This window comes from Ictalurus furcatus, chromosome 12 (genome assembly GCF_023375685.1).
Source record: "Ictalurus furcatus strain D&B chromosome 12, Billie_1.0, whole genome shotgun sequence".
NCBI classification, from domain to species: Eukaryota; Metazoa; Chordata; class Actinopteri; order Siluriformes; family Ictaluridae; genus Ictalurus; species Ictalurus furcatus.
Genome location: NC_071266.1, coordinates 12,444,923 through 12,467,195, shown reverse-complemented (window position 1 = coordinate 12,467,195; position 22,273 = coordinate 12,444,923). Strand labels below are relative to the sequence as shown.

Below are 22,273 nucleotides of genomic sequence, written 5' to 3'. Positions count from 1 at the left end.
ACTACAGAAGATTAGCTTAGTTTAACAAGTTTAGCTCCGCCCCGACTCGTTGAGAGGAAAAGAGAGGAAAGCTCGTATCGGTTTCCGGTGTGCAACTGATGCTATCGTTCATTTCACACAAAGCGAGGAAACACCTGGAATTTGGCGAAGCACCTGAAAGACGGTCCTATATTATGTTTGTTTGAGGCAGCTGCCATTGTAGCCGTGAAACCAGCTAACGTTATGCTCCATGTAATGTAAGCGATAGCCAGTTATTTGTTTACGACGGTAACACATTGCAATGTTATAAACTACCTCCTAATGGGCCACCATGCATCGCCATTCAGCCCGTGTCCTGTCAGCTAAATGTAGCCTGATGTCACTAATAATTATTCAAATGTTCATGCTTTTAATAAATCTTTTTGGCCTGCCACCATATCAGTGAATTTAAACTAATACTTGCACTCGGAGTATAGGGTGTGTGTGCGCGCTTAGGAATGCACCTCCACTCATTGTCAGACAGTGTTTGATATCTAAAATTCTCTCTTGGAGAGTTTTTAATTAATTATTTTTAAAAAAATTTTTATACCACACCGTGGTATCGACTTTGGTATCGTGTACTTTTGGTGGTATCGGTACCGACTACTACAGTTTTGCTATCGTGACATCCCTAATACTGTATGCTTCATATCATAATCTACAGTATGTCATGTTTAATAGAAATGTCTTATGATACAAATGATACATGATATAAAGTATTATAAATAAATGTCATATTTCCCGGCCCCAACATAAATAACAACATATATTATTTAAATAAAAATTTTTTGGGGGCCAAATAATCCAAAAGAAACCAAAGCAAAGTTATATACCCCTCCCCCCACCCCGATTTCTTCAATTTAGTTTTAATTAACAAAATGCGGTTAGCATTTATTAGTTTAGATTTCTACATTTTAATTTTCATTTATATGTAATGACATAAAATGTATAAAAGATGGAGATATAAACAATAGAAAGGATATTAAAAGACCGCTTCTACTGTACATCGTTGCTGTTGATTGCAGAGTAATAATTTCAGTTAAAATATAATCAATTTAGTTTGACATTTACATTCCTATACTGTATCTGCTAGAGTGAAGACTAAATCAAGCAAAGACTGATAGACAAATACAAAAGATGAGTACCTTTGACTGAGAAATTTTGAATTCTGCCTAATAATTCAGATCTTCCTTTTCCACAGCGCTAAACCGGTGGCTATAATCGTCCAACACTTATTATGCACATTAGCCTCGCAGCTAATGAACATTTTAGACACTAAAAACTTGTCTGCTAATTGTGTAGATTTTATTTTCAGTCCGTCTTATCGTTAATTAGTCCCGTCGTCTCACCTCCTGCATGGCCTCTCTCTCTCTCTGATAGTCATTCCGGTTCTGCCTCAGTTTGTCCATCATCTTCTTGTACAAATCCATTTCATCTTTCAGACGGAGACTCGTGTCTTCCAGCTTATCCGTCATCCGCTGCTTCTCCTGGACAAATAAACAAATCACATGCAAATTTTTCCAAGCACATGCACACGTCATGTGAGAGATGAACAGGAAAATTATCCTGTGGTAAGCAAGTTGTAGTACAATTACACACATCTCACCGAGTGGCTGAATATGGCCATATATGACAAAGAAATCACAGTTTACAGTCAACTTTACACTTCTATGATGTAACAAAAGTTAACCAAGTTAAAAGTTAGTCGGGTTATAACGTTAAGAAACGTTATAATGTTTTAGTAACAGTTACAAACAAATTGAACGCAGCTGATAAAATGTTTTGTAAAGTTCTGAATCTTTTATAAAAACATTTTGTAAACTTTTTTTTAGATTGAAATCTTTAATAAAAACATTTGGTAAAGTTTTGAATCTTGACTTTTTTTTTTTTTTTTTTTTACAGTGCTTAATTTCATAAAAACATGTTTTGTATATTTAATAAAAAAAGTTCTGTAGATTTAAATCTAACAAAAATGTAAAGTTTTGAATCTTCATATTTGTTTTTACAGTTTTGAATCTTTCATAAAAACATGTTCTATAAAGTTGACGTTTTTACTAAAGTAGATTTTTTTTTTTTGACACAATTGCTTTTATTTTTCCTCCTATTCAACAAATGTTAAGTATTTTTGCAGACATTAAAAGTACCAACTCATATTGCCCACCCAGAAATTGTATAACATTTTTAATAAAAATTGCCAAAAATAGCCAGATTTTCCCCACATATGTCCACCCCATTCTGAAGTCTATGTGAACTTTCTGAAGAATCGACTCGTATGTAAAAAGTATCATTTGGAAATTCCTGCAGTTATCTCAAACTTGAACATAGATTTATTAGCCACTTTAGCCATTTTAACGAATTACTTTATCTACCGTATATTCTCTTTTTTTTAATTAAATAGAAGAGTATCAACTTAGCAAGTGTAGTTTGTAGTGCAGCTCGCTAGCTGTAAATTAAACTGGGATTAAACAAAACTTTCATGAATGGTAGAATGCTGCTCTTCATCTTATAGAAGTCAGACTATGTTAGCATGTCATAAATTATAAATGGTGAAAGGAACTGAACATGTGGGCCCTTTTTATTTGGTTCCATCATCTAGTGTGAACTGGAATTTTTTAAATTTATTTATTTATTTATTTTTACATACGAGATTAGTCATATGTACTTTTGACAGCGGGAACTTTTGTGTTAGTATTTTTTCCACAGATACTGTTATACTGACATGTTAGCTTGGTCGATTAGCATACTGAAAATGTATAGCTGTTCATTTGCTAATCCACAGTGAACACACAAACCATATGTGAAAATTATCTAGCGATTGATGCTAAGTGTAAAGACAGTTTAATTTCAGCCATACAAAACCATTTCTTATTAATCTACCAACAAATCTGAGGTAATTCTTGATGTTCCAGATGGTTCTGTTACATTTCCCCTCTCTCTGTCTCTTCACATTGTTTGGAAAAGACCCAATAGCTATGTGCTTGCTAGCTAAATCATTTTAGCTAGAAAGTTTTTTGTTTTTTTTCTTTAATAAATTTAACCACACACCTGAGGTACATATTGAATTTCCTGATGTAAGGTATATTTTGAAGCTCCTCTGTCCATGTAAAACATCTACTTGCTATGTGCTAGCTAGCAAAACCCTTCCCTCAGTCATTAGTTAGCATAGCCTCAGTATCCATGTTTCAAAGTTGCCCAGCAACACAACTTTTCTCACAACTTTAAATGTATTATTTTATCATCTAGGTTTATCATTCTAGTAGTTGGCAAGTGAGCATTTGAGACTTATAGAATTATACTTGTTAAATAGGTAGTTAGCAAATTAGCTGAATAGGATGCTAGCTTGTGAGTAAAGGGAGCAGACATTATCTATATTCTACATGTGTATGTACTTTTTAAAAAAGCATTTAAATGTGCCTTTATTTAACTGATTTTAAGCCAATTTAACAAACATTTCAGATTATATTTACTGAATATATAATATTCGAATTTATGTTTTTAAACGAGACACGTATAGACATTATTCGTTTTAATGTTGAGGGTTGTACAACTCTGTGCAAAGTACAAAGGGAAGAAAACATTCAAATCATATTGTTCTTGTCATATTGAAGCGCAAGAAAGGTGTCAATTAACACTTAAACTCAGATTCAGCATTTCAAAGTTGTGTTTGTTCAGTGCTGTGTAAAAACCCTTCAAGCTGCAGATTTTCTTAGAGATATGTTCGGAGAAAATCTTTTCGGGACATTTAGCATGCTACGCTAAACACATGCCGAATGCACGGGTTTTAAAACAGCGAACTAGCATTTAGTATGCGAGACCATATTTACAGTACCTCACCGACAATATATACGAGCTGTGATAAAACGACTGCTCCACACACACAGTTTTGCATGTACTCTGTATATACTGTGTACTCGAGCACAACACTGCTATTGTCTCTATTGTCGCTAGGCAACAGTGAAACTTGGCCATAGACTATAATCAATTTGCTATACCTAGCAAAGTCTTTTTGTATCAAGTCTTTTATACAGGCAGCATAAAAACCCAGTGAGAGTGGAAAGAGACCGAACCATCCAGAACAGATACGTCAAATAAGTTGGTACATTAATGTTAAAACAAACCCAAAACAATCAAACAAACCCCTGTATGGCTAAAATCATGCTAAAATTATTTTAGTAACCAAGTCTCATATCATACTGAGAAACATTGACACTGTGTCACAACATTGTGAGAAACTTCAAGAGCGGTTCACACTGAATCTTCTCGTTAACATGACGACATACACCCATACTTAAAGTATTCATACAAACACACGCACACACCTATACACGCGAACACACACCTCGTCAAGCTTCTCTGTCTGTGTTTTCAGCCTGCTCACGCTGACCAGCATCTCCATGTTCTCCACCTCCAACTGCTGCATCCTGACACCAATACAACACAGAGTTAAAAACAACACACACATGATTTCATAAAGAACTGGGCTTAAATGTAAAGTCTACACTGTCCAGTAGGAATGTCTCTCACATTAAAGTGGCAGTGTGTAACATTTAGTGCCCTCTACTGCCGGTGAGGTGGATTACAATAAAAAGTAACAAGCTTACACATACCCCACCCTCTCTGTTTAACCTACACGTCTGGTCTTTTAACGCACTCCTGAAATCAAAAATCAGTGTTTTAGAGCTTTTTGTCCCCGCTCCTTACTGCTATGGACACCAATATAATAGGATATAAAAAATAGCAATAAATTATTTTAAAAATATTCTAGCTTAAAGATAAACTATTATCTAGTTTGTCACTTCTGGGAAATGTATTAAAAGGTTTTGATGAGTTATCATTTTCCAGTCTTGCATTTGTCAAATTAAATGCTCTCTAAAATGTTTATGCCATGACCCCAGGAGTGTGTCTTGCCATACAACAGCAGCTTGTTAGCTGTGTGGTTTGCCTGTGTTTTTGGTTTCAGTCTGTTCCTATTTCCAACTGAGAAATAAAATGGGTAGAGGATATTCATGTGGAAGAGGGCAAAGTTTGTGAGAGTTGGTGGTCATGTGACTTCACTGTTCATATTTAGCCAGCATATTTAGTTGGGGGTGTGGCATATCTCAAATTCTACTGGCTGGTGCATCAACACATTCAAACTTCCTATTCCAAAAAGGGAAAAATCGACAACATGCGTGAGTCACTGCTGTCAAGACAGGGCACCTTATAGATAACATGAACAAAGAATTATTTGACATTAAGGGAATTTTTTTAATTTTTAAATATATATTTCATGTTATGTTTGAAAATGGCCAGCTCTGCTTTCGTTGAGGGTCAAGCCAGACATAAAAAAAAAAAGTTATTATTTTTTATTTTGTGTGGTAATATTGTGAATAATGTTTTTGTAAGATATATTTGTAATTACATGATTAATACAGGTATATAAACACTTTTAAAACATAACATACCGCCCCTTTAAGTGCGTGAAATCTTAAACATGATATTCAAGAGGAGTTAAATGGAAGTAACTCGATTGTGTGTGTGTGCATACCGATTATTGAGTATCTCGATCTGTGTGTTCTTATCTCGCTCCAGTTTGTTGAAGGCTTCTCGGTGTCTCCGCAGCTCATCGTCCATGATGTGCTCGGCTCGCGCCTCCTGTTCCTTCAGCTGTTCCTCCAGCTCATGTACCCTACACACACACACACACACACACACACACACACACACACACACACACACACACACACACACACACACACACACACGATTACACCTAGCCGAATGTAGGCAAGTTTTAATATGGATTTTAATGTGTTTCTAATGGTCTGTAATGGTAGTTTAATGGAATGTGGTGTAATGTTATTCTGATGACAACCATCTACCTATGATTGAAGGTTCTAGTGTAACCAGGAAATCCCTCAAGGAAACCTATAGGAATCTGATGGAATCCAACTGTAAAAGTAGCTGTGTGTGTTTCCCGTGTGCGTGTGTTTACCTGTGCACTAGGTGCGTGTTCTCCTGTTTGAGTTTGGATTTCACATCGCCGTTCATCAGACACTCATTCTCCAGCTCACACAGCTTCTTCTCCAACTGATTCACCTGCACAGAACACACACACACACTTGCAGTTATGTGCTGAACCATTATTTAAAAAAAATATATATATAGCAATGTGGTGTTTTGAGATGAGGTCTTATTGCATCATCTGGAGAACTGTGTGTGTTACCTTGTCAGCGAAGTCAGTGTCACAATAATCAATGCTGCCGTCTCTGAACAGGTCCTCTGTGCTGCCGTTCCTACTGCTGAGATTACTGTGGTGGAGCAGCTGCCTGTGTGCACACAGACACACACACAAAGCGCAGTGAGAATACACTCACCTCTACTGCAATAGAGGCAGAGAGAGAGAGAGAGAGAGAGAGAGGAGATGCACACTGCAGCAAAGCTTGAGCCGGACTCTAGCGCATCCACATCACACCCCAACACACACACACACACACACACACACAGTTCCCCTGTCCCACTTGCACAAACACCTCCCACTACAGTCACACACAAACAGTAGGATGCAACCATGGGCACACACGCACACACGCACCTTTCTAACTGTTCAAATTCTGGAAACACCATCACTGTTGCTACAGCAACAACAATTAACCAATTTAAATGGTGAAACACACAAAAATGAGCTGTAATGTACACAACCACTCCTCACTATTATCTCAATTTCGAAGCTGAGAAAAGTGGGAAAATCTATCAGAGGCATCGCACAAACATTGGGCATAGCCAATACAACAATGTGGAATGTCCTGAAATGAAAGAAACTACTGGTGTACTGAGCAACACGCACCGAATGGGTCAGCCAAGGAAAATAACAGCAGCTGATGAGAGAAACATTGTGAGAGCTGTGAAGAAAACCCCCAAAACAACAGTCAGTGACATCAACAATCTCCACAGGGCAGGGGTGAAGGGATCACAATCCACCTTTGGAAGAAGACGTCAAGAGCAGAAATATAGAGGCCATAGCACAAGATGCAAACCACTCATCAGCAGTAATAATCAGAAAGCCAGATTGGAATTCACAAAGAAATACAGAGATGATCCACAAAAGTTCTGGAACCAAGATTAACCTCTACCAAAGTGATGGAAAGGCCAAAGTGTGGAGAAAGAAAGGATCTGCTCATGATCCAAAACATACAAGCTCATCTGTGAAGCATGGTGGAGGTCGTGTCATGGCTTGGGCTTGCATGTCTGCTTCTGGAACAGGATCACTAATCTTTACTGATGATGTAACTCATGATGGTAGCAGCAGAATGTGTTACAGAAACACACCTCAGAATTATCTCGGTTAAAAACTGCTGAAATGACACGTGCACATTTAAACTGTCATTGTGAAATGTGTTTTTTTGTTCGGTGTGTGTTTGAAATTAAGCTCAATAAACATGCCATAACTGTGTGTGTGTGCACCTTCATACAAGAAGACTCTGAACACACACAGTTTTCCATTAATAGAGTGTGAAGGACTGTGTGCGCGCGTGTGTGTGTTTAATGATTAACCACTGAACAAGTTGTGCGCACACACAAAATGCATTTTACATACTGTGCACAACACACACCTATACATACATACATACATACATACATACATACAAATTGTGTATTCCACACACACAATATACTGTTAATACAACATACACAGCTCTCCTTTAATAGAGTGTGAAGGACAGTGTGTGTTAGTTTAATGATCAACCACTGGCCAAGCCAACACACCCGATGCATTTTACATATTGTATACTATTGTATACATACTGTATACATTCATATACTGTACATACTACACACATTCATACATACTACACACACACACACACACACACTATGCGTATGACACACACCATACTGTTAATAGAACACACACAGCTCTCCTTTAATTGAGTGTGAAGGACAGTGTGTTTAATGATTAACCACTGGCCAAGCCACCCACACACACACACACACACACACACACACACACTCACCTGCCAAATGCTGTACTGGAAATTTTCCTGTTTGGGCTGAATAAAAAAAAAAAAAGAAAACCATCAATCTCTCGCTCACACACAAACACAATTATGCTATTTATCCGAATAATTCACAAAGTAACTCATCCACTTTTAGCTGAACAAAACTCTCCATTAGCATTTTTTCATGAGCACTCTCTTAACATGACGTGAAAATTGTCATAATTATGGATTAATTTCCACGAACTCTCACTTGCTTTACTGCAGGCATGTGCTGGTAATCGGTGACACGATACATTGAGACATTCAGAATCCTGATAAACAATATAATAAATGTTTAAAGTTTTTCCCAAAATAAAAAAGGCCCACCCTGTTTTTCACACCTGTTATTTCATAACAATGATTATGACGACTAGATATGATTATTTACATGACAGAAAATAATTATTTACATTACATGACAGAATTAAATAGACAATAGATGAAAAATAATTTGGGGTGAAAACTTTTGCACACAAGTCTGTACATTCAGTATACGAAGTGTAGTAGTAACATTCTCAATTCAGCAGAAACATGTAGCAGGTACTTACAAAAATTATGCGAGTGTGTGTGTACATGCGTGTTACCTGTTTGCTTTGAAGTTCTTGAGCCGGTTTTCGAGTTCGTTGAGCTGAGCGACTTTTCTGCAGCAGCTTGAGCAAAACACTTCATGATCACCGTTCACCTGTCTCACCTTCTGTGGTGTGTGAGTTGCACTGCAGAGAGAGAGAGAGAGAGAGAGAGAGAGAGAGAGAGAGAGAGAGAGCACGAGAGAGAGAGAGATTGTCATTTATTTCTTTTCTCGCTCTTTCTTTTTCTTACCCTCATTTTCTTTATTTAGCTTTTCTTTCTTTCTTTCTTTCTCTTAGTCATTTCCTTCTCCTTCTTTATTGCTTTCTGTCCATCATTCTTTCATTTCCTTCTTCTCCCTAATTTTCTTTTCTTCCTTCCTTCTTTCATTATTTGCTTTTCCTCATCACTCTTATTGTTTCACAATCCATTTAGCTTCATAACACTTTTTAAATTGTTGCACTTCTGAGGGTATGTTTAAATACATTTTGAAAATTGCACAAAAATTAATAAAACAATAATAACAATCATGATAATAGTGAAAAAATAAAAAAAACAAATAAATAATGGAAAAAACTTTATTCTTTTTATCATCCCTCAAATCAGTAGCACACCTAAACAGAGGGATTTAGATTTCATTTGTGCTGACGTGAACGTGGAGTGCATGTACTCAGGGAGGAAGTCGGCTTACTTCTACAATTACTTCTGTAGCTTCAATGACAAAAAAAAAATTATTTCGTGTGTGTGTGTGCGCGTGAGAGAACACTGAGTCAGTATCGGGTGCAGATCTGCAGCTACAGGAAACCATTTCAACATCTACTATTGCTGTGACGTCAGCTGTGAATCACACATGATTCACTTTATTTACTCACTCATTCACATGCGTGCACACACACACACACACACACACACACACCTGGAAGGTACGGAAGACCCGAGGTCGGAGAACCCATTAGTGTGAGACTCGTCCTCGGGGCTGATAGGACTGTAGTCGACCTCGTCTCCCTCTCCATAATCCTCAAACTGCTCCTCGTTTAGCGAGCGAGTCGAAAGGTCAGAGGTCACAGACGGGTTCAGGCTCAGCTCTTCACTCCTGCAACATCGAGTTTCCCCACAATCTTAGCTTATTATATTCCTATCTAATCACTGTACATGCCAACAACTAATAACCTTCCAGTAACTGCAGGAGTGGCACACCTCCAGTAAAAAACAAACAAACAGACATTTATAGTTACCAACATTAGTCTGGAATGAAATGCATTGTGTGCATTGTCAGCATGTGCAGGTGTGTGCTTTTGTTGACACTCATGAGGACTAACTTTTGCCCAGGTAAGAGTCCTTCCTCTTTGTCTCCTCCTCTTCCTCCATCGGAGAGCTCAGATCCCGCGGCGCTCTCGATGGCGCTGTCTCGGTCCGACTCCCGAGCTTCTTCATCCTCGTACAGCTCCTGCACAGACATGGCCTCCCTGAGCTACAGAGAGCGATAGACATATGTGAGGACCACGCAAATTAGTTGACATTCTGCATTTGTTCACCTCCTGTTAGAGATGCTCTAATAACTGATAGAAAGAGAACATAATATTTTGACTGGTGAATATACACAATAATGGAAAACATTAAATCAAGTGTTCATGCGCTACCTTGGCCCCACCCTAGGGACCTTGAGCAACATGCTCACCCACATCAGCACAGGGACCCAGGGACTAAGAACTAAAGAGACCAGGTAGCATCAGGACATATAGCAATATAGGCATTTAGAGACCAAGCAACATAAATACCTAATGACCTCGGGCTCAGGAAACAGTGATGGGTCCACATAACAACCTAGGGACCAGGAAAATAAAAGGACTGGGCAACAAGCAGACCTACAGCAACCAGGAAATACAGAAACTGGCAATCTGGTGACATATAGAGTGGGTAAGGAGGACCTAGGGACTGAACAACATGGAGACTAGGCAACATGGATCTGGGTGCAAAATGAGAACACAAACACAAGAACCTAGAAGCCAGGCAACATAAGGGACCTAAGGATTGGACAACATAGAAGATCCAGGAACCAGTGACCCAGGGACATAGGGACGGTACGATTAAGAAACTAGAGCATGAGCAAAAGGAGCAACACATGGACATAGGAATCAATAAAATAAGGACGTAGGGAATGGGGAAACAGCGGGACCTTAAAAACCAGGAAGAAAAAACCAGGGAAAAAAAGTTATTTGCTATATTTCTTTGCTAATATCAAACGTAACAGTGTAATGGCTTTACAGTATCATAATACATCATTGTGAAACCTCCCATCTTGTGTGTGTGTTTCCACACAGGATCTAATGTGTGTGGTTTGGCAAACCAGTTCCACAACTAACAGAAATAACGAGCAATATTGCTCACACAGTGACACTGGTGTGTGTGTGTTGGGGGGGATATCTGACTGCTCACTCAGTTTCAAGCAAATGAAGGTTGAGTGATTAGAAAGAGACAGAGGACAAGCAGTTATATTTAATACAAAGCACTAGTGGCACACACACACACACACACGCCTGTGATTGGATGTTACAGAATAGACATGTCAAGGAGTGGAATAATATTTCAACTTTAAATAATAATTAAATTAAATCAGTGAGTATATTTATAACTACACAATATTCAGTATTTGAGTAGTTTTGTCCATTAAATAAATTGTTGTTTTGTCAGTTATTATTCCAGATGTCTATTTATTTATGCACCTGCATTGAACTTGTTCTCAGTGTTCGTCCAACCTGAGGCCTGAACTCTGCCCTGCACCTATAATCCAAAGTCTTGATTACGCAAGAATTTCAGACACTCTTTGTTGCCATAATAGAAGGATGCAAGGATAAAAGCCGACGGAAATCAAACTCTTTTGTAGAAACACAATGACTGGGTCAGTGATGACGACCGGGAACGTGACAGGAAGACGTGCGTGTCTGCTTCACAAAAAGGCTAAAATAACACCGGAGGCATAAGTCATACAAATATTCAAGCATTATACTAACATTATAAACAATTAAAGTGTTAGTGAGATCACATGTCCGAAAATGTTTACATCGTCTACAACAAAAGAAACAATCATATATTCTTCCAATAAAAATCTTCTAATAAATGAAGATATTTATAAATTAGTGTGGACCAAAAATAGCAGCTTGATGTACACCATAAACATAATATAGTACACAACTAGGGCTGGACGATATGACAAAAATGATACGCATGATACGTATCACGATATATAATTACTGTCTGCAAAACAAAAACCATTAAACTGAGTTTGACTACTTTAACGCCTACAAAGACAAAGAAGAGCAAGTTTAAAAATAAATAAAATCAATGGCATCCATTCAGTACCATTTAATTTGCAGTTATTACAAATCTAAAAACCATACCGATGTCTCCGAAAAGTGTATCGTGAAATGATTTACCACGATATTGATATTATATTTATATATCGTCCAGCCCGAACATCAAGAATCTAAAATCTTTACTAATCTTTACTCCTGGCGCTATAGTTTAAATGATTTTCATGTGGTCAGTTTTATGGTCCTTTAAGCGGAAAGTCATGTGATCAGCAGAACAACAAAAAGGGTTAAATAACATGCGAGGAATCGCTCATGACTCAGTAGGTGATAAACGTACAAATCAAACTGTTCCCAAACAAAAGATTCAGAAAACTTGGAAGTTACAGCTTTACTTCTGACTGTTACAAAGCGCTGACACTGGAGACTCCTTCCATAAATGTTAAACATTTCTCCTCAATGATTTTTTTTAATGTTTATCATCAGTCAAGCTTCCGCTGTAAGAGTCCCTATGAACAAGCCGTAACTACAGAAACCATAACGCATTCGATTAAAACGAGTGCATTAATATGAACCTGCGCTACATTCAGAGCTGCTGTTATAGAGAATTAATCTACACCTTCTGACCAATCACAATCCAGAACTCCATAACAAGGTGCTGTAAAGCCTTTAGACAAATATTAGCGGGCACCATGTCTTGATCATCATCATCATATAGTGAACAGAAGGTCACAGAAGAGAAGCTATAACAAATTAAATACACTTGTATTTAGGGCTGAAACTAACTATTCTTTTGATAATCAATTAATCTGTCGATTATTTCTTTGATTAATCGATTAGTTGGGATTAAAAGGCCAATTTTTATTTTCTGTAATTTTTTCCCCTCAAAAAAAAAAACAAAACACGTTATTTCACAATCTGTCTGATGTTGTCCTTCAAACTTTGTGCAAAATGAAGGCTATGAAAAAGGTATTAAACATCTATTTAGGATATGCTATACATTGTGCAATGGATTTTTTTTTTTTAATATTAACTTTATATTTTGAAAACAAAAAACAAAACAAATGATTGTCCTCAAGCTTTAAAGCAGAAGTTAAATGACTATATTAAAAAAGCACAAACTAAGCGTCAACTGGTAAGAGGTTAAATGTTCTGCAGTAACAGTGAATTTCTAACATTTACAGATAAGGATATAAAGGTAAAAATGTCATTTCTGCACTGAAGAAAACATGTCTGGAAGACATTGAACAACACACGCATCTCTCACAGCATCTGACACGACAAGCCACTTTAATACACTTACCAGTTTGTTTGAAGCGCTTAATAAAAACACTCATGTTTTGGACGACCTGGATCATGCACTTTTCCCGCAGCAACTCACTCTGTAACCGCCGCTGTTTTCCACTGGTGTTTTATTCATAGAAATGTGTTTCACCATTGTGAAGTGACGTCACTGTGGATAACCCCATCAGTGACGTCACAGACCCGACTTTCCCTAATGAAACGCATTGTTGATTATTTTAATTATTGATTATTATCGATAAGTTGTTGCAGCCCTACTTGTATTTAGGGATGTCACAACAACCGATACTTCTGTACCAAGTCGGTAAGTCTGTATCAACATTCTTAAAACGTGACGGTACTTGTTTTTCAGCAGTAGCTTAGGTACCGTGGGTAATGAAGGTACCGAGGATGCAATTCTTCCGGAAATAAAGGGGGTGGCAAATACGCACAAGTGTTTTAGTCGGTCCACAAGTGGTGAAGAAGAAGAAGAACGCCTACATGCACACGGGAAAAACTACAGAAGATGGTGACAATTTTAGCTCCGTTGAGAGAAAAAAGGTAGCATCGGTTGCCATCGTTCATTTCAAAAAAAGCGAGGAAACACCTGGAATTTGGCGAAGCACCTGAAAGACGGTCCTATATAAATGTTTGTCTGAGACAGCTGGCATCGTAGCCGTGAAACCAGCTAACGTTATGCTCCATGTAATGTTAGCAATAGCCAGTTATTTGTTTACGACGGTAACACATTGCAATGTTATAAACTACCTCCTAATGGGCCACCATGCATCGCCATTCAGCCCGTGTCTTGTCAGCTAAATGTAGCCTAATGTCACTAATAATTATTCAAATGTTCATGCTTTTAATAAATCTTTTTGGCCTGCCACTATATCAGTGAATTTAAACTAATGCTTGCATTCAGAATATAAGGGGTATGTGTGCGTGTTTAGGCGTGCACCTTAGCACTCGTTATTAACACTTAGCACGGTTTTATTAGTCATTGTCAGACAGTGTTCAATAACTAAAATATCCCTCTCTCTCGCTCTCTCTCTTTTTGCCAGTATTAGCCAGAGGAGGATGTCCTCCAGGAGTTTTTAATTTTATTTTAAAAATTGTTTATTTATTTTTTTTTATACCACACTGTGGTATCAACTTTGGTATCGAGTATCATGTACTTTTGGTGGTATTGGTACTGACTACTAGATTTTTGGTATCATGACATCCCTACTGGTATTAAACTATTTTACCAGAAATAGTATTACTTTATAATCATTTTACGAATATAAGAAGACCCCTTAAATAAGTCTAATTATTATGAAATATAATTATTTTCTTTTTATAAGCTTTTTACTTGGATCACTGATTATAGGTGAAACCTTATAGAATGAATCTTTCAGAACCTTAAAACCAGTAAAAAAAAATTTTATTAAAATGATTACTTGGAAAAGATTTAAATATATAAACATACACACGTTATATTATATTACAAACAAATTTATATTATTTATATATATATATATATATATATATATATATATATATATATATATATATATATATATATATATATATATATATAAACAAACACAGACACACACACATATATTGTTTGTTTTTTAAGGAATTATGCATCTTTACAACAATCTGTCCCATTAATATGCTTATTCTGCTCACTCACTAAGCAACTTTTTACTTAGTTTTACAACGTATGCTAGTCAGAAAACAAAGCTCAAAACAAAAAACTCATCACAGGAGGAAAAGGAACTACAACATCAAAGGAGAAACAGCACCAGCAACATATCGGACAGTATTTAGGCTTACCATGCTGTTCACACACTCACGTTTTACAGCAGATCCCGTCTGATCAGTGCTGACTTGACAATAACTCGATCTTCTAGGTAAGAAAATCTCAGCGTTGTTTGAGGTGAGGTGCATTTAAACACGTGCGAGGAGAATTAAAAGAAGCCTGAGCACCTGCCCTCGTACACACCCGTTCTGGGTTTTGCACAAGCTCACATGGACTAGTATATCCAAACACACTGATATAACAAGGTGACGCCTGCAACAGGTTGAAAACAAGCGCAGAGTTTATGACGCAGAGGTCATGCACAGACTTGATCTGACAAAGAGGAAAATCTCCCACGACACACCAGAGCTCCTGAAACAAACCCAGGACAAATCACGTTCCTATTAAAACAAAAACTGATAAGTAAAATTTTCCCGTACAATAATTTGAAAAACTCCATCTCAGCAAAATAACTGCCTAGATTACATTGTAACCATCATCAGTTTTGAGGGAAATTTCTGCTTATGAATGTTTCTTGGTGGTGTTTCATTGGATTCTTGGAGAAGGCAACCCTGTAATTCTGTTCTCCAGACAACAGCAATGTGAAAGTCTGAAAAACATGGAGGGCAGATATAAAAGTTTCAACTGTGAACTAAATCAGCTGCCTAAATTCGCTGGGTCCTGTGTGGGCCAGGTCTTATTTTTAGATGTGCAGTGAGATTAATTCTGAACATTCAAGAGCCTTTTTCTCACAGTTTGATTTCTAAATGTTTAGACTTTTTAAGACTGGCGCTCAGCTGTCGATAAAGTCAAGGTCAAGTGAAAAGAAATACAATGTGTACACACACAGTCTGTACAGGGTATGAAAAGAACACGCTGTGAACAGGAACTTTTAAAAACTGTGTCCTATTCTTAATAAGGAGAACCTCAGAAAGGTCTCTCTTCCAGTTTCTAAATTGTCTTCTTTCCCCAGAAATTTTTTTTCCGTTTCTTAAAAAAAGAGGAGAAGCTATTCAAAACTGTCTCAGCACCTGGAGAAGCTCCTCAAAACTTTCCTTTTTTAAGGAGACTCAAACACACTTTCACCACAAAACCAACTGAAAAGTATCATTTCAAAACTCTGCGCTTCTCGAATGAGGAGCTTCTCGAAACCATCTCCGTTCCTGAAGACGCTCCTCCAAACAGTCTCCCTTCATATAAAAGAGAAGCTCCTCAAAATGGTCTCCCTCCCTGAAGAAGCTCCTTAAAAAAAATGCATCTGCAGAAGCTTCTCAAAACATTCTTCCCTGCAAAATGAGAAGCTTCTCAAAACCTGAAGCAGCAGCTCCTCAAAACTGTCCCTCCTTTCAAAGAAGCCGCTCCTGAAAAAAGGCTCCCTCTTCATTAAGGAGAAACTTCTAAAAACTGTCTCACCCCTGGAGAAGTAGCTCCTCAAAATTGTCCCTCTGCCTGAAAGTGGATCATTTTGAAATGCTCCCTTACTGAAGGAGGAGCTTCTCAAAACCATCTCCCTTCCTGAAGGGGAAGCTAGTCTTTTTTAAAAGAAGAAGCACATGAAGGGAAAAACTCTTTTTAAACGGTCTCCCATCCTGAAGGAAGCTCCTCAAACCCGTCTCCCTTCCTGAAGAAGCTCCTCGAAACGGTCTTCACTTTTAAAAGGAAAGCTCCTCTTAACCGTCTCACCACCTGAAGGAGCTCATCAGGTCCGTCTCCCTTCCTGAAGGCCATGGAGAATTACAGATAAAAGACGGAACTAAAATTTGAAAAGGTGAGATAAACCGATGGTAAAAGTATTGATATGGAATGGCAGTAAAAATGATTAGATAAAAGTTCCTCCTCCTCCACACCAAGGTGAGCATCTAGACAGTGTCATCAGATGGAGTCATCAGATGGTGTCAGCGGCATCGTAATCGAAACCACTCCACGGAGACCAAACACCCTCAGGAGTTAGATGTGAGAAACATGGCTGCTGGTGTTTACTCATGCTAATCCCACATACTTCATCACTTACGCAATTCTTTTTTCTGTCTGTCTCACTCTTAGTCTGTCTATCTGCCCATGTCTCTCTTTTTGTCTGTCTCTCTGCTGTCTTTACCCGTCTGTCTCTTTTGGTCTACCTGATAGACAGACAGACAATCTCTCTCTCGATCTCTCTTTAAACCCGTGTAGGTCTCCATTTGTGTCTCTCTTTTCATCTCTCTCCTTCCATCTTTCTCCCTGTCTCTCTCCACTTGTGTCAGTCTCTCCCTCCATCTGTCTCTCTCTTCCTCTCTTCATGAAACTGAATTTTGAAAATGCATATGTGATAAGGAATATATATGTGAGTGTCTGAGTGTGTGAGTGAGTGAGTGGTGAGAAAGCATTCCCTCACTCGCCCACTCGGTCTCTCTATACACCAGTAGAACAGAAGCGGTCTGATCACACACTCTTCCTGATTCACATTTCTCGCCCCTCTTTGGTTTATTAGAACCCTGTTGAAGAACCGCTTTAATATTCCAGCAGATTTAAAGCCAAACACTAACTTCCCCTGTGTTCCAGTTTAGAGCCAGTGTAGCCGGTGTGTGCGTTTCTTTCTCAATGCAGGAAATGCCACAATCCTCTGCACCAAACATGGAGGATAGTCTATAAATGTACGTTAGCTCATCCTACAGTTTCAATTTCGCCATCCTGTTTCCTTCTGCTGTGTCTTTCCCAACACACGATTCAGAATGTAATATGGAATATGATTCACTGCACAGCACTAAAGAGACTCTTTCACACTCATACACAAACACACACACACTGAGGTGATGTACAGGAAGCAGTGAGTCATTTTACAGCACCATGGTGCACAGTGCTACAGCAACCTCAGCAAACACACACACACACACACACACACACACACACACCTGATCCTGGCTCTGAAAGATGAAGCACAAACCTGTGCTTGTATTCGTGGTGTGTAGAGGGAGCAGGTAACAGCCGATTATAGTGTAGTTACAGGTACACTTTCTTAAGGAGCCACTGGCTCCTAAACCAAAACTATTTAGGAGTTTACATGTCAAATGTTGAAAGAAAAAAAAAACCCCATACGTCACATTACACAGTTCTTACTTCATGTGTGCTTCAGTGTTCTCTCAGGGCTGCTCTATCACACTGCCTTCTCTCTTCCCTGTCTGTTCAGGGTTCAGTGCATTTTCCGTTTCACTCCTGTAGCCATACTGATTTAAACTGTCTCTCGGTGCAGAGGAGCCAGGACACAGGAGACTCAATTAGCCACACTTCACTATCAACATGTGGTAATTACTGACCTAGTCCGGTGAGGGTGACTGTACCTTCCACTGTAACTTTCACTGGCCGAGTCAGTCTCTGTATCTTCACTGTCTGGTGTACAGGAGGCAGGGTTCAGGACAGACAGGGAGTGAGAAAAGTCAGAATTTTTGTCTTTGGCCATTTAGATTCCTTGTCAGTGTTCTGTGACTAACGTTAGCTAACATTAGCTAGCTAAGCTACATCACTCACGTTAATTAGCTCAGCCCTGGATGGGTTTCTAACGCTGCTAAGTTTAAAAATAAAAAAGGAAATAATTAACACAGTTAATAAAGTAAACACTGTTCAGATTATGATAACCAATTAAAAACATTATGTTACTCTCACAAGCTGTTGCCTCAGTAAGATCAGTCCCAGTGAAGGAGATGTAGCCTCTGAGTTGCAGTGAAGGAGGTGTGGCCTCAGTATAATCAATACCAGTGAAGGAGGTGTGGCCTCAGTATAATCAGTCCCAGTGAAGGAGGTGTGGCGTCAGTAATATCAGTTCCAGTGAAGCCAAAAGTAATGGCACTCTATGAAAGGAGCTGGCAATAGCGTGTGTCTATGGAAGTTGATGCGCTGCAATTGCTGAACTGCATTAATGGAAGATTTAGCACACGATGCACGTAGGAGGCACTCTTTCACCATTTAAATGCTTTTTTTTAGCTTCTGGTTGTTTTGTGGACATCACAAAATGTAACCGTGCCATGAATGCACTTAGTACAAAGAAAATCGGCAAAACCTTTGTAAATTAGGCATGAAGGTTTAGTTCAGTGTAAACATTTATATACAACTTTACTAAAATAGAGATAAATGAGGTGCTTTGTGATTTATCATCTAGTAGCATAAATTATAACATTATAAATTACAAATCACAAGGCTCAGACATGTACAGAAACTCGAAGTTGATAACTTGCACACATTTTGATGTGGACAGATTGTGTTTCCTTCCACACACAGAAGTGGGTCAGCGTAAGCCGAAACCAAAGTGGACAAACTAGTATCTGGTGTGTGTGAGCATTTGTTCCATCACCTGCCCCTCAGTTGTGCATGCTCTCGCTCTCTCTCTCTCACACACACAGCGTATTTCTCAGCTCACCCTCCTGCAGTATTTCTCTGTTCCTTTAATAGCTCATTCTTAATCCCACTGTTTCTGTGTGAGAACATTTGGGTTTGACGCACATTTCTGTGGTCTCTCACACACGATCTTAAGTAGTGCCTGTGCACTTATCCAGATTGACATGCCTGCATCATTTCGTCTGTCTGTCTTGCCTAAATAAGCAGTGAGACAGAGAAAGAGCACCACACAGAGAGAAAGACCGATAGAGAGAAAACGAAGGACAGATGGATAGAGAGGATTCTGGATGCTCTCAATCTTTTAGATGCTGAGTGGACAGATAAAGAGCTCTGAGGTCATGTTACACAGAACACACATGAGTGGCTGTGACCTAATAAACACCATCGTACTGAAGGAGAGATGAGAGCCACAGCTTCCTGACTTTAAAACAAGTGTGTTTGTGAGTGTTTAGTGTGCTTCAATTCTTCTTTCTGTCAAACACACATACATATACACAGAGAGAGAGAGAGAGAGAGAGAGAGAGAGAGAGAGAGAGAGAGAGAGAGAAAGAGAGAGAGAGAGAGAAAACCATCAGAAAGGTGACTCTGGTTTCACATTAACTTTGTACCTGTTTGAAAAGGGAACTCCTGGTGGTTTTTCTATCACTGCATTGTGTGTGTGTGCATTAATAAACCAGAGACAAGTCTATAAATGAGCTGTCCCTAATTCCTCACACTAATCTCATTATGAAGAGAGAAAAAGAGAGACACAGAGAGCGAGAGAGACACACACAGAGACAGACACAGACAGAGAGTGCGAGAGAGTGACAGACAGAGAGAGCAACAGAATAAGAAGTTATAAACACTCATTGTGCATGTGTGTATGTATGTGCCACACTAAAGTACTGAATGACAGGGTGGTGTCTGGGGTTAGAATTGTTTCATAATTCCAAATAAATAGATTACAATCCACAAATAAATGTTGTGAGATTTACAAAAATTAAATAAATTCACAAATGTATTGAATGAGATCCACAAATATATGTTAGTAGTTTCACAAAAATAAGTTAACGAATAAATCAAATGAGACTTGCAAATAAAATTATATTTTTTTAACAAATGTTTGTCACAAACAACTCTGTCTTGCATTCGTTTATGGATCGCGTCCTGCGCGTTTGTGCATTGCTGCACGTGTTTGTGCATTGCTGCGCGCGTGCTTGTGGATTTTGAAAAATTTCTAGCCTCAAGAGTGCACACAAATCCACAAATAGTTGGACTCCGCCCACCATCTACTCAAGCCAATCAGATAACAGTCACATTGCACTGACCAATCGTAGTACGTTCTCACTCCAACCAATCACATTTTGTTTTACAATCAGGACAGGAACAGACTCGTATTGCACCAAGCTTGTGTGATGAAAGAGTAATTGTTATCACCCCCCAACATTGATTATTTCCTCTAACAGCACATCCCCAAGTGTTTTATTCCTCTTATATTACAGTAACTTAATAATTCTAATTTCTTATTTGTTAAAAGAATGACATACTTTTTACCCATTTATAGTTAAGGAAGCAAGTTAGTTCCACTTCTCACTTACATTATAGCAGCTATAAACACTTGTTCCCTCAGCAGCCAATTATTCTCATTCTTGATATTAATTAGAAGGAAAAAAAAAAAACAAGTTTGTTATAGTCATGTGACGGAGAAATCACAAAGACGCGTATACCCACCGACTTGAAGCAGCTGGTGTTAAAGATATTAAAATGTTGAGCTAAATAGTTTTTCACAAACAAATAAAAGCAGGTTCATTTTTAAAAAGATATCGTGCTAGATATCGTGTATCACAAAAACGTAAAAAAAAAATAAAAAATCACCAGAATATCGTGATATGATGTATTTTGGTCATATTGCTAATCTCTAGATAGATTTACAATAGAGGGATAAGTAATCAGATAAGAGATTAGATTAGAGGTGAAGCAACGTGAAACAAGAAACGTGGGGAAATAACCATTAAAAAATTAATCAGTAAATAATGAATAATTAATCATTAATCAGCGTAATAAAATGTAGCACTGGAGTTTCTTACCATGTGTGTCACTGCGTCCACATGGCCGGTGTGTGTCCACTCCTCACACTCCAGGGACATTCGGCGCGCGCGCGCGCGCACACACACACACACACAAACACTTCACTCTATACGCTCTATACACTTTATACATACACACACATACGGTCCCGGTCCCAACAGGTGAGGTTTATTCCGTACAAAAAAAAAATCTCCTTTCGCTCCTTCTTCTGATGAACTGGTCTGTTATCCACACAACACACACAAATTCACAAACTCCGAGTGAACAACACAACTCGCAGCTGCCAAGAGTTACTGAGTTACTGAGCTAAACTCCGCCCACTCTCTCACTCTCTATAAGGCTGTTGCCAGGCAACCGGTCCTCAAAAGGGAGGCATGCGGGGGCGTGGCCTTTCACCTCAGACGTCACCTGATTTGCATATTAATGAGATCCCGTAGAAACAGGGAAATGAGACCTGAAAAGACGCGCGCACACACACACACACACACACACTTTCACTTTAAACACAACTAATTTTACAATCATATATATATATATATATATATATATATATATATATATATATATATATATATATATATATATGCTGCGATTGTTTATGTAACAATGTAATTATGACTTTAAAATGCTAAATTCTTACACTGTTACTCATTAAACTGGAATTTGTTTTTCTTTTTTTTAATGTGACATAATTCATGTAAAAGTAAAACAGGAAGTTTGTGCATGAAATAAAATAAATCTCAATTTCTCAATTTTATCCATTAGAACCTATTCGATTTGTGGACAATATTATATTATTATTTGATTTAAAAAATAGATAAATAATTAGGCCAAAAAATAATAAAAATGCTTTTAATAACCAA

At 38.2% G+C, this 22,273-nt stretch overlaps 1 protein-coding gene and 1 long non-coding RNA gene across 5 annotated transcripts in view; both read right to left on the bottom strand.

Moving 5' to 3' along the window:
- The window catches only part of rab11fip4b (RAB11 family interacting protein 4 (class II) b), a 31,303-nt gene extending 9,472 nt beyond the window's left edge, over nucleotides 1-21,831 (bottom strand). The window contains exons 1-10 of one of the 4 annotated variants that reach the window (XR_008387262.1): nucleotides 15,014-15,565; nucleotides 9,923-10,074; nucleotides 9,520-9,696; nucleotides 8,621-8,749; nucleotides 8,013-8,048; nucleotides 6,224-6,326; nucleotides 5,993-6,096; nucleotides 5,546-5,686; nucleotides 4,358-4,439; nucleotides 1,368-1,505 (exon numbers count right to left, since the gene is read on the bottom strand). Coding sequence is in view for 3 of the 4 variants with exons in the window: in XM_053638033.1 (XP_053494008.1) it covers nucleotides 1,368-1,505; nucleotides 4,358-4,439; nucleotides 5,546-5,686; nucleotides 5,993-6,096; nucleotides 6,224-6,326; nucleotides 8,013-8,048; nucleotides 8,621-8,749; nucleotides 9,520-9,696; nucleotides 9,923-10,074; nucleotides 15,014-15,127 (1,176 nt within the window). In the remaining variant the exon portion in view is untranslated. Of the gene's footprint in view, nucleotides 1-1,367; nucleotides 1,506-4,357; nucleotides 4,440-5,545; nucleotides 5,687-5,992; nucleotides 6,097-6,223; nucleotides 6,327-8,012; nucleotides 8,049-8,620; nucleotides 8,750-9,519; nucleotides 9,697-9,922; nucleotides 10,075-15,013; nucleotides 15,578-21,409 lie in introns of those variants that run through there. The other 3 variants (XM_053638031.1, XM_053638033.1, XM_053638032.1) reach the window with 3 other exon arrangements.
- Nucleotides 19,888-21,235, bottom strand: LOC128615722 (uncharacterized). The gene is made up of 3 exons (XR_008387263.1): nucleotides 21,198-21,235; nucleotides 20,921-20,970; nucleotides 19,888-20,729 (listed from the first exon to the last, which is right to left on the bottom strand). It is a non-coding gene; the product is annotated as an uncharacterized LOC128615722 (long non-coding RNA).
- Nucleotides 21,832-22,273: the final 442 nt, after the last annotated feature.